The sequence below is a fragment of the Mastomys coucha genome, unplaced genomic scaffold (genome assembly GCF_008632895.1).
Source record: "Mastomys coucha isolate ucsf_1 unplaced genomic scaffold, UCSF_Mcou_1 pScaffold6, whole genome shotgun sequence".
Lineage (NCBI taxonomy): Eukaryota > Metazoa > Chordata > Mammalia > Rodentia > Muridae > Mastomys > Mastomys coucha.
Genome location: NW_022196912.1, coordinates 14,010,018 through 14,022,236, shown reverse-complemented (window position 1 = coordinate 14,022,236; position 12,219 = coordinate 14,010,018). Strand labels below are relative to the sequence as shown.

Below are 12,219 nucleotides of genomic sequence, written 5' to 3'. Positions count from 1 at the left end.
CAGAAGGGGGTATCAGATCTCATTACGGGTAGTTGTGAGCCACCATGTGGTTGCTGGGATTTGAACTCATGCCCTTCTGAAGAACAGTCGGTGCTCTTCCCTGCTGAGCCATCTCACCAGCCCCCCAAGGCAACTCTTATAAAGGACAATATTTGATTGGGGCTGGCTTACAGTTTCAGAGGTTCAATCTATTATCATCATGGCAAGAAGCATGGCAGCATCCAGGCAGAAATGGTGTTGGAGAAGGCGTTGATCTGAGAGCAGCCAGGAGGAGACTAACTCTTCCTCACTGGGCAGAGCTTGAGTACTAGAAGCCTTCCTATACAATGAAGCCACCTATCAATGACATGCTTCCTTCAACAAGGCCACACCTTCTAACAGTACTTCCCATGGGCCAAGCATATTCAAACCACCACAGAACCCTTGAATATTGTGATTGAGAGTCACGCTTGCAAAGCAGTGAGACCAATGAGAGGTGCCTGTACTTCTTGCCTTCTTTCTCCCTCTATTTTCCATCTCCTGGCTCAACTCCTCTACACTCTTCCATGGATTCATATAATATCTGTTAATTTTTTTCAAAAGTTTAAATGCCTGTTTTCCTTGTTTAGTCAGAACACAGTGTAAGTTTTTACTCTTCTTGAAACATGTGTTTCCACTATCATTGCAAGGGTTAGCCATGTCTAACTGGACCTTGAAACCTCAGTTATCCAGTGATAGCCCAAAAGAAGGCATCAGGCACATTAGTGACAGTAAAGCAGAAAATGCTATTCTGGAGAGAGAGAGAAAGAGCCTGGGGAGGACAGGAGGAAAGATCATCCAGAATATAGTCCATAATTAATACGGGCAATGGATCTAAAGTAAGGCCTCAGGGTGGTACAGCAACTTCATTATCACACTGTGACTGTTGCCTGGAGTCCTCTACAGCCTGCAGGTAGGGGGAAGTCTTTGCATCTGGATCTGCTGATTCAGCTTTTGCTCTTTGGTGTGATCAGTTGGGCTTTCTCCAGGCACCTGCTCTTCTCCCAGCCCACTTGGTTCGTAGCTCCTCTCCAAATTCCTCTCTGGTCTGAACAGGTTATTTAGTTCTTCTAAGAACACTTTGCTCTGAGTAAGTTCCAGATGCCTCTCCATTTGTCTTAGAGCCAGCCAGCTTTGCTTTGTGTATGCCAGCATTCATGGGCCAGAGAGCTAAAATGGATCACAGTAGTGGAAGATTTCTTTGTACTTTTCATAAGAGAGCTCACTATCCTATTCTGGTGTTTTTCTCTTCTCCAAGATACAACTCCATGGAAGTCTTTGCTTTGCTTAGAAAAGAGCAGGGGGAACCAGGCAAAAACCTTTCTTTTAATCTGACATCCTGTCTAATGCAGAGGTCTGCTTGTGGCCAGATCACCTCGATGGTCCACAAATGTATGTCCATCATATCCTTGGGAAATTCTTAATTAAACTCAGCTCCCCGAGACAAGTAGGCTGTCATGTCTATGTTAAATGTGTAGAAAGCCCAAGGAGATACACTTGGCATTTCCCTGAGCCATCAAATTAGAGCTCAGATCCTTGCTGCTATGCAGTAGATTCCACCATCTTCCTCTTCTTCTTCATTCCTGTAGGGTCCTGTTCACTCCATCCTTCTCAATTCTGGCTCCCCCTTCCTTAGATGATTCTCTTTGTCTCTCTTCTCTCCACTCCACCCTTCTCTGACTTCTCACTTCTTCATTTCCTCTAGTTTTAAAATGAGGCACACAAACAGGTAGAGTAGAGAGATTTGAAGCAGGAAAGAGGCTCTATGAAACACCAAGAAACGCTGAACAGCCCTAGTCTGTAGTCGGCAGGGGTCCAGACAACAGACTAGTCATGCCCAGCATGCCTTTTTGATGCTGGAAGAAAAGGATGCATGGGCTGGTGAGTAGTTAAGAACCCTGGCTGCTCTTCCAGAGATTCTGAGTTCAATTCCCAGCACCCACATGGTGGTTCACAAGCATCTATAAGGAGATCTGATGCCCTCTTCTGGCATGTGGATTCATATGAAGCAGAGCACTCATACATTATATACATAAAATTTTTAAAAAAGAAAAAGATATGTGAGCTCCTTCATTGCCCTGACTGCCTGAATTCTATCTGCCAGTGTTAGCTGAGCTTTACCACTAACCCAAGCAGTGTTATTCTAGCCAGTGGCCAAGAAGACATTGGGTATAAATCCACTTGGAATCTAAAACACTGAGAAAGCTTTCCTTTAGAATGTCTACTGCGTGTGACCTAAACGCAACTGTTCTTTATTGTTTGGTGAATCACATTGGCATAAGGGGCCATCAGTAAGGGGACCTTATCTGTTGTCTGGAGCTGTCTGCTTTGCTGAAAATAAATTTCAAATCCCAAATACAGACTTGTGAGAGTGTTTTGGATGTTAGAAAATGGGGCCTGCTGTGTTTATTCCTATGGGACCATTTCTTCTCTTCTCCTGGCCTGTGTGATTCTTCCTTTGTTCTGTTTCAAGCCTCTTTCCTGGCTCCTTGCGCTACCTTGTCCAGCAGCACTTGGATTTGCTTCATGCGCTGCAGGAGAGGGTCCTGAAGTGGCCACGCCAAGGAGTCCTCGGAGACTTGTTCCTGAAGTTGACAAATGATGAGGTAAGGAGCTCCCTTCTGTGTACTTTGAATGGATTGTGCCTCACTCACCTGCTTCTCCTAATGGAAAAGCAAGAGTCAGCAAGTTTCAGAGTTAAAAGAGGCCCTGATACCTAGTCTAACCTCTCCATGCTGCAGTTAATAGGGTAGGTTCATAGAGACTCAAAGGCTTTGCTGACATCACCCAGCTTGTTGCATAGTTGGTTGCTATGACTGGAACCCTGTTATGTCTTCTACCTTCTGATTCACAACTTTGTAATGTACTGTTGTAGCCTCCATTGATTATGCATGTATATGTGTATATGTATTTATATATGTGAGTTTGTATGTATGTGTGTGTATATTTATATCACACTTGTATTATATATATATATATGTATATATATATACTATCAAGTATGTATATAACCCTATATACATATAAAGCATGAATAATATATATTTTCATATATAATTTTCCCTCCTTATAGATTTTAGAATATATGGTAGATGGCTGTTTGTCTTGCATGTTTTTTGTTTCAATTCCTTAGAAAAAGAGTGCTGAATTTTGAACTCTCTTTAGTGTTACACTGAGAACATATCCAGACCAGAAGCTGAAAACCCAAATGTTCCCAGACATTGGCATATGGAGCTGAGTGTGAAACAGTCTGGACTGACTAGAACTGGCTCAAGCAGGCTATGTTTGTTTAGATGCAAAGAATAGCTACTCAGATATTCCAGTTATTATTTAGGGAAAAGGAGCTGGAATTAAGTGCCATCTAGAATTTTATGTAAAATTAAAAATCATGTGAGGCAATTAAAGCTAGTCAATTTTTGCCTGCATCTTTATCAACAGCTGGTTCCAGAGTGAGTTCCAGGACAACCAGGGATACACAGAGAAACCCTGTCTCCAAAACTGATAATAATAATAATAATAATAATAATAATAATAATAATAATAATATAAAAATGTATTTTTATCATTTAACAATTTAAAAGTACTTTAACTTACATGACTCTCAGTACTTTTTTACTTTCTTGATATGATGGTAGAACTGTTGCATTTTGATTCCTATGTTATAGTATCTTAAAACCAAAACTCTTTTTACAGACATAGTCTCATGGGTCACTGGCTGTCCCTGAACTTGCTATGTAGTTGATGACCTTGAAGTCCTGGCTCTCTTGATCTTCCTCTCAAGTTGCTAAGATTATATGTGTGTTCTATGATGTACATCTAAATGTGGAGGAAACAACAAAAGAAAAAACCTCTTTAAAAGATGAATAAGGAGAGATGGCTCAAAGATTAGGAGCTCTTGTTCTTGCAGAGGACTGGGGTTTGGTTATGATAGCCAGCCTGGTGGCTCACAACCATCTGTGACTCCAGCTACAGCACATCTCATACCTTTTGATCTCTGAGGGCACAGGATCTTACATAGGTCACACATATACATTTAGACAAACACTTAACACACATAAAAATTTTTTTATGTTCATGACACAGGTTCTTATCATGCATTTTTGTGTTTGTTTTAAAGAATAATTTCTTGGATTATTATGTTGCCTACCTGAGAGATTTACCCGAATGCATCTCATTGGTTCACGTTGTGGTACTGAAGGAGGTAAGTTAACTCTATGCACATGCCGACTTTGCTTACACATCATCTGTATCATGTTACCGATCCATCCACCAGGGCAGCATGTGCGTGAGCTCGTCTTCCAGGCTGAGGGACCTTGAGCATGTTTCTGATGCCCTCTTCTGGGTTAAAGGAGCCCATTCAGGGATCAGAACCATTGCTGTGGTCTGCAGTGCTTTAATGATCTACTACACTAAACTACAGACAAAGCAAATAGGAATTCCAGAGTTCTTCAGCATGCAGCATGAAGTGTGTGTTGTTTTCAGGCTCAGAAAAAATGACTCTCAGTACTGGATCCAAATCATCCTTTGTCAAGCTAGAAGATCGCAAATTACCTCCATCTTGTTCCATTTAAGCATGGCCACTTCAGCAATATGTGAGGTGGTTGATACACACATCTACATGTACATGGTGTTAATTTAAGTCAACAGGAAATTAGAGGTCAGAGCCCTAAAACTGAGTGTAGTCATATTTCACAGACGATGAGAGTAAGGTTACGCCTTACGTTTTACTGTACTCCTCTCAACTGAAAATGACTAGCTCATGCAAGCATTCAGCAAATGTCTGAAAAAGGAAGAGAACAGAAGGTATGGGGTGGGGGTCATTGCACTTTCTGCTTCTAGGCGTTTCTAATCATGTCCCCACTCTTGAAGGGCTCTCCTTCACTCTTAGAGACTATTAGTAGATGACTTGTTGGAAAACCTTAATTAATGCATTAATTTAATTCAAGTACAGCTTGTTGAACAACTACTTCTGTCTAGCATTCAGTGTAGAAGGGTTGGGTTAGGAAAGGAGATTTTGGAAACTTAGATCAATAATGTATGTATGTATGTATGTATGTATGTATGTATGTATGTATGTATGTTATGTTCTCTACTGGGGAAGTATTGTCCCCTTGGGCGTATCCCTGAACATGTGGCCTCTCCAGTGAGAGGTCAAAGCCTTGTGAAACTCGCTGGAAAGAAAGCACTTTGGAAATAAGCATTTCCTTTGTGGCGGGCAGAATCTCTGATGTTCTATCTGCAGAGCTGACGGGATGTTGACTGCCCGTTTCTCTCATGCAGGGTGATGAAGAGATTAAGTCAGATATCTACACTCTGTTTTTCCACATAGTACAGCGCATCCCTGAATATCTGATACATCTGCAGGTGAGCCTGGTTGAACAAGCCAACAGTCTACACACTGAACTAGTATTTTTGGCTTCCAATAATAAGTACTGTAAAGGCACAAGGACTCATTAATATTTCTAAGAAGTATTCACATGGCTTAGGTTGTTATGGTTCTACCACACCACACCACACTATGGAGAATGAGCTAAAAAAATCTATTCTTGAAAATTTTGATTTATGGTACTTGTCTTTGACGTTCCATCTTACATCCAACATACCAACAAACTCCACTTTTGGGGGTCTAGAATCTTTTATAAACACTCTGGTAGCATGTAAGTACCTAATTCAGCCTCTTCCTCTTTGGTTATACAACCTCTGAATGTCATGTCTGGCCTCTTAATTTCTGCTTATGTGCCCACTCTATTACTATCCAATGGCTTCAACTTGGCTTGGGTCCAGGGTTCCAGCACACAGTGCTCATACTTTATGTCTCAGTAGAGCCACAAGGAGCTGATGAACAAATTCTTAATGTAATTTTCTATAGAGGGTGTAGACCTGTAGAGGAAGTGGAGGTGAGAGTCCAACAACTTCTTTCTAGAAGCATCCCTTCCTCCTGCTACCCAGCTGTTCAGGTTTAGGGGTTGACTGAGCTTAAGTAACTCAGTGATAAATCTTAGAAATGCTATGATTAACCTCAGCTAGAAACAGGCTAGAATCAGTATTGTGATCTCCCCCTAGATATGGCTTCAGGTCCTAAAATATTTTCTCACAATAATTATCTTATGGGTCCTTTCAACAGTTTCACAAAATAGGTATTATTGTTACTATTTTCATAAGGACACAGAAGACCAAAGAAGTCCCAGTAGTGAGTTCATAACAACATACCTAGTAGGCAAAAACCTTGGGCTGAAGGCCAGGTCTTGCAGACACCAGGTAAATAGGCCTGCTACTATCTAGTTCACATTCAAATCTTCTGTCATTATTAAACCTAAAGGAGATCTCAGTGTCCTTCCTTATTATATAGAGATCATTTCTGTACCTAACTGGGTTATGATAAAAACTAAATAGGATAATGAATATAAAAGAGCTTAGCTCCTGTTAATGGCAAGTGGTCAACAAATAAATGATATAGTTGGTAAATGTTAGCTTTTGCAGGTTAATAATCCACTGTAGCATATGAGATCTTTTATAACATTTTGCACTACTATAACAAAATGCCTGAGGCTGGGTATTTTTTAAAGAGAAGAGGTTTATTTTGGATTACAATTTTGAAGGCTCCAAAGCATGGTGCTAGCATTGGTTTCTGGTGACCCTCCTCCTGGTAAATGCAGTGGTAGCAAAGATAACAATGACTGGTTACACTGTCTGAAAGAGAAGTAATGGGGTGGTGCCTGGGCTTACTTTTCTGTGACTATTTTTTTTTCTCATCAGAACTCACTCTATTAAAACCAGCACTAATTTCTTCATGAGGATGGTCAGTCCCCAGTCACATTTCACTAGATCCCACCTCTTAAAGGTCCATACCTTAAAAAAATTGTTACACCATAGATTAAGCTTCCAGAACCTTTGGGAGATAAACTACATCCAAACCATAGCATCAGTTGATGTGATAGGCGAAGCCGTCATTCACCCCTACCTGCCCCACAGGCCTACTCATGCCTGTCATTCTCACCATTGGTCTGAGTCCTATAAGTGTTACTTATAGATAATAATTGTTAGAATATGTCTGTTATTTTATAGATCTAATTATCAGGTCTTTCTAACTTTTCAAGATGGAATTATATTACATCACATTCAAGTAAAATAGGATGGAATGACTTCTTTTGATGTGATGGTTGAGCCATCTAGCTGATTAGCTAGATGGAGCATGTGTTTGAGCTAGTTGTTTAGATTGAAGGACTACAGAACTCACAGTAGCTCAAAGGGAGGTTCAGAAGAGATAAAGCAATTTTCAGCCTAATGGCACAACATTACTTCCTTTTCCCTTCCATCCAGAATGTTCTGAAGTTCACAGAGCAGGAGCACCCAGACTATTATCTACTACTTGTGTGTGTTCAGCGTCTCCGAGTCTTTATCTCTCATTATACCCTGCTGTTCCAATGCAATGAAGATTTGCTTATTCAGAAACGGAAAAAGCTCAAAAAGTAAGGTTGTGACGGTGCCACACCTGACAGGTGCCTGAGAAGAGGGCACAGACCGTCACTTGTATTGAGTGGCTGGAGTGGAGTGAAGGGAGTTGGAAGGAAAGGGTGGGGATGGGAAGGGGAGGCTGGCCACAGGAGGGACACACCTATGGCCCAGTGGAAATAACTTTACAAGAAAAGCACTTGGACTCCATTGTCCCCTCTTAAGTTGTTTCCCTTAACTTTCTAGGTCCAAGATTGCAATCATGGTCTGAATATAGTTTCCTGCATTAATATAATGAACATTTATTGAACATCTGTTGTGTGTTAGGTACTGTTCTACCCAGTGAATATACAATGATCTAAATAGCCATAAATCTGTCACATGGGACTTAGTCTTTAGGGCTGGAAATGTTAGTGAGTGGTGAAGATAAAAGTGTTGGGGTGGATGTGCCTGAGTAGATTTCACAGTATGAAGAAAAAGAGGGTAGGTGCCATCTGGACCTCGGAGAATAGAAGCGACCTACAGCACAGCTTCCTAATGACCGAGTTTTCCTTAAACATCCCAGCCTATCTGGAGAACATTGTCATTTCTCTAGGGGTTTCCAACTAGAAAGACAACTATCTCCTAACCCAGAGCTCTCCTGAGGGTGTCTCCCAGACCCACCCTGGATCCTCAGTCTATTTTCAGCCAACTGCCAGCTATTATGTAAGCAATCTGGCTTATAGAGGGCTCTGGGGATATCGAACCCTTCACAGAAAGCTTGATCTGAGAGACAAATCTATTTTTCTTAGCGTAATCTCTGTATTCCCAGAGCCAGTCTTACACTGTACAACCTGAGATCATTTCCATTCTCTTAGGTCATCTATGGCAAAGCTGTACAAAGGGCTGGCTTCCCAGTGTGCCAATACTGGCCAAGATGCTTCCCCCAGTGCAGGCCAGGAGGCTGTCCACGACAGTGGGGTCCACTCAGACGAAATGCACCAACCCTATCCTTCCACTTCCGGTTCTGCCCCTGCTGTCACGTAAGTATTTGTTGCTATGGCAACATTAACAGTACTGGCCTTGTAGACAATTTGTACAGGTAAGCTGCCCTGGATTAGAAAAGTGTTTTGCTGAACTCCACCTTCTCCCTTGCCCTATTGTTTCCATATGAACAGCCAAGCAGTTGATCATCAAGATGTTTGATGGATCCCAGAGAAAGGAGAGGCAGATTTAGAAAGTGCTAACAGGTGGCTTCTGGGCTGTGGTGCACCCCTTTAATCCCTGAACTTGGAAGGCGGGGGTAGGCAGATCTCTGAGTTCAAGGCCAGCCTTGACTACAGAGTGGGTTCCAAGGCAGCCAGAGCTACATAATAGAGTCCTTGTCTCAATTTTTTAAAAAAACTACTGAGAAGTAGAAAGTAGGAATTCATTTTGTGTATTATTTCAACTCTTTAATTAGTGTGAAATGTTTCCTTCAAGTACAACAAATAGAGGGGAGGGGGGGAAAGATCTACATTATACCCAGGCCAAACAATGGCTGTTATTATACTCTTCCAAAATAAAGAGTATTGATGTAAAGTCAGTTCATTTTTTTCACATCTATAAATTTTAAGTCCCAAGTTTCATTCTAAGATCTATCTTGAAATCCCTTAAATGTTGTGTTAGTATTCACATATGCATCCATATATAATTCTGACAGAATTAAAATATAAATAATAACCACTTTGGTCAGTGGGCAGTAGTTCATTGATATGTCTAGTAGGTAAACAAAAACAAAAATCCTAAGTGATGGGTATCCTACACTTTTTAAACTGTGTAAAATGTGTTATGTGCTCCCAGTCAATAAAACTACAGAACTGGGCAAATTCAGATAGATTTTACATCACAATGTTTTGTGGGTTGTTTGAGATGACAATCAAGATGCTTTACAGCCACAAAACTTGGAAACACAAAGCTTTGAAAATATTTATTATAGAGATATAAATTTTTACATGAGTTTGTTCTCTGTGTCAGCATTCAGAGCTCAACAGTTTATTCAAGAACACAATTGTTTACTTTTGAAGATTTAGGGAGTTGTATCAAGTTCATTTTCCAGTATTCTGTATGACTCTGTCACAGCAAGACAGGGAAATAAATTGAAAAGAGATGCCTTGGGACAGTGCCTGGTGACAGGGAGGTTCGAAGCTTCCACAAGGCCAGTGATAGTGACAGACTTTGTCTGCCAAACATGGATGTCTCAGTGACTGAGCTTGGAAGCTGAGACTTAACTGGCCGCTGTTTCCACTCTTCCAGGCAGGCCTAGGGATTTTCTAAAAAGGATTTATTTATTTATTCATTTATTATATATAAGTACACTGTAGCTGTCTTCAGACACACCAGAAGACGGCATCAGATCCCATTAGGGATGGTTGTGAGCCACCATGTGATTGCTGGGAATTGAACTCAGGACCTCTGGAAGAGCAGTCAGTGCTTTTAACCACTGAGTCCCTAGGGACTCTTGAGAACCCCTTACTCAAGTTCGTGGAGCATTTTAGGTGACCCTTGAAGGTGCCTGGGAGATGAGAGAAGCTGGCCTCTGGCAGATTGCTCGATGAGAGCTCAGCACTATTTGATCATCTCCCTTGTACTGTTTCCCCTTTAAAGACATCTGATGGCCCCGGCGAAGAAAGGCCAGCAGCAGCAGAGCCTCATGGAGAGCATGCAGCCCGGGAAGCCTGGAGACTGGGAGATGGAGGGCAGAAAGCACGAGCGGCCCGAGAGCCTGCTGGCGCCGGCGCAGTTCTGCGCGGCCGAGCAGGACGTGAAGGCGCTCGCCGGGCCTCTGCAGGCCATCCCGGAGATGGACTTCGAGCCGTCCCCCGCCGAGCCGCTAGGCAACGTGGAGCGCTCGCTGCGCGGTCCGCCCGAGCTCCTACCGGACGCGCGCGGCTTCGTGCCCGCCGGCTACGAGGAGTTCGAGTACGGCGGAGAGATCTTCGCGCTGCCCGCACCCTACGACGAGGAACCCTTCCAGGCGCCGGCGCTCTTCGACAACTGCTCGCCTGCCTCCTCAGAGTCCAGCCTGGACATCTGCTTCCTGCGGCCCGTCAGTTTCGCCATGGAGGCCGAGCGGCCCGAGCACGCGCTGCAGCCGCTGCCCAAGAGCGCCACGTCGCCGGCGAGCAGCAGCGGCGCCTACAAGCTGGAGGCCGCGCAGGCGCAGGCGCACGGCAAGGCCAAGCCGCTGAGCCGCTCGCTCAAGGAGTTCCCGCGCACGCCGCCCGCCGAGGGCGTGGCCCCGCGCCTCTACAGCACGCGCAGCAGCAGCGGCGGCCGCGCGCCGCTCAAGGTCGAGCGTGCTCCCGCACCCCACGGCCCCGCCGCCGCCGCCGCCGCCTCCCGCGGGGCGCCGCGGACCTTCTTCCCCCAACAGAGGTCCCAAAGCGAAAAACAGACCTATTTGGAAGTAAGGAGGGTAAAGTAAAACCCAGCCGACGCCCGCCTCGGCGCCCCGGGCCTAGATCTCAGGGCCAGCCCCGGTTCCCTTGACTGGGAGGGAGCGGGCGGAGGCGGAGCCAGCACACGCCTGGTTACAGGCTGTGGCCATGGTGGCCTTCGAAGGCTACTGGCAGGGCTTATACCACACGGAGAGCGTGAAGGCAGAGAGGGCGAGCAGGGACCCACACACACACAAAGAGTATGAATTAAGGAGTAAATGAATATGTTCCTTCCTAGGGGCTGCAGGCCCGCCTGGTTCATTTCCTGGCTTAAATGTACCAAACCCCGAGAACTGTGTGCTAGCCACTTCCAGTGTCTAGGGAGGACGCAAATTGTCCTGTCTCAGTGTAGACTTCGAAGTTCGTTGCAAAGTGAGTTCATTTTCCCTTGCTTTCTTAGAAAAAGCTGTCTTGACTCAGACACACCTTTAGCTTCAATGAATGTTGAGGCATTTTGATATCTGCCCTTGGTGTCTCCAAGCCTTGGGATATTTAAACGTATGTTCCAATACTAACCACGCCGAGGCAGGTTCCTGGGCAGACACACAAGTTTTCAATGTGACAGAAACAAGTGATTAAGCATATTGACAAGATATCGCTTACCTGTGCCATCGTCCTTTCGTTCCACTCATGATCGAGAGAGTGGGTTAGATTGATGGTTCCAGACACATTTAATTTCCAGCGAACACAGTGCTTGTGTACCAGGCTCTCTGCTGATTGCCGAAGCTTCAGAAATCAACAGTGCAGAATGTCCCACAAGACTACTGGATTAGTGCACAGAATTACTATGTTTTGGGGTCTTACAGGAAAGGTTAGCTAAAACCCTCTCTAAGTATACGGAATATCTGAATTAGACTTTAAAAAGTGATTAGAAGCTATTGGGGGTAGAGTGGAAAGCAAGGTAGTGAAGCTTTAAAGAAAAGGCACTTGGGCATAGAACAGCTGGGAATTCTTTTCATTTGGCCTAATGAAAGGTGGAAAGAAGGCCACCGAAACAGGAGGGGAATGGATCATGGCAAACTCTGGAGTTTGCCCATCTGAGTTCTAGGAGTTAAACCAGCAGAGGGAAAGAACACCCAATATTGTGATCTAGTGAAGCCACTGACATTCTTCAGGATTCTGAGAATTTTTTTTTTCTGACTCTGATTTCTTGTCTCCAAACTGTAAAAATTCTATTGGGCACAATTTCTGCACAAATCAATCTTAGATAATCTTGAAAGTTCATTAGCCAGGCGGTGGTGGTGCACGCCTTTAATCCCAGCACTTGGGAGGCAGAGGCAGGCGGATTTCT

General features: G+C 43.8%; 1 protein-coding gene across 7 annotated transcripts in view; it reads left to right on the top strand.

Annotated features, from left to right (window-relative positions):
* Arhgef33 (Rho guanine nucleotide exchange factor 33) overlaps positions 1-12,219 on the top strand; it is a 63,797-nt gene that overhangs the window by 37,578 nt on the left and 14,000 nt on the right. For 5 of the 7 annotated variants that reach the window (XM_031356824.1, XM_031356831.1, XM_031356827.1 and 2 more), the window contains exons 10-15: positions 2,492-2,624; positions 4,136-4,219; positions 5,299-5,382; positions 7,339-7,487; positions 8,328-8,492; positions 10,096-10,906. In XM_031356824.1, coding sequence (XP_031212684.1) covers positions 2,492-2,624; positions 4,136-4,219; positions 5,299-5,382; positions 7,339-7,487; positions 8,328-8,492; positions 10,096-10,906 — 1,426 coding nt within the window. The remainder of the gene's footprint in view (positions 1-2,491; positions 2,625-4,135; positions 4,220-5,298; positions 5,383-7,338; positions 7,488-8,327; positions 8,493-10,095; positions 10,907-12,219) is intronic. The other 2 variants (XM_031356830.1, XM_031356825.1) reach the window with 1 other exon arrangement.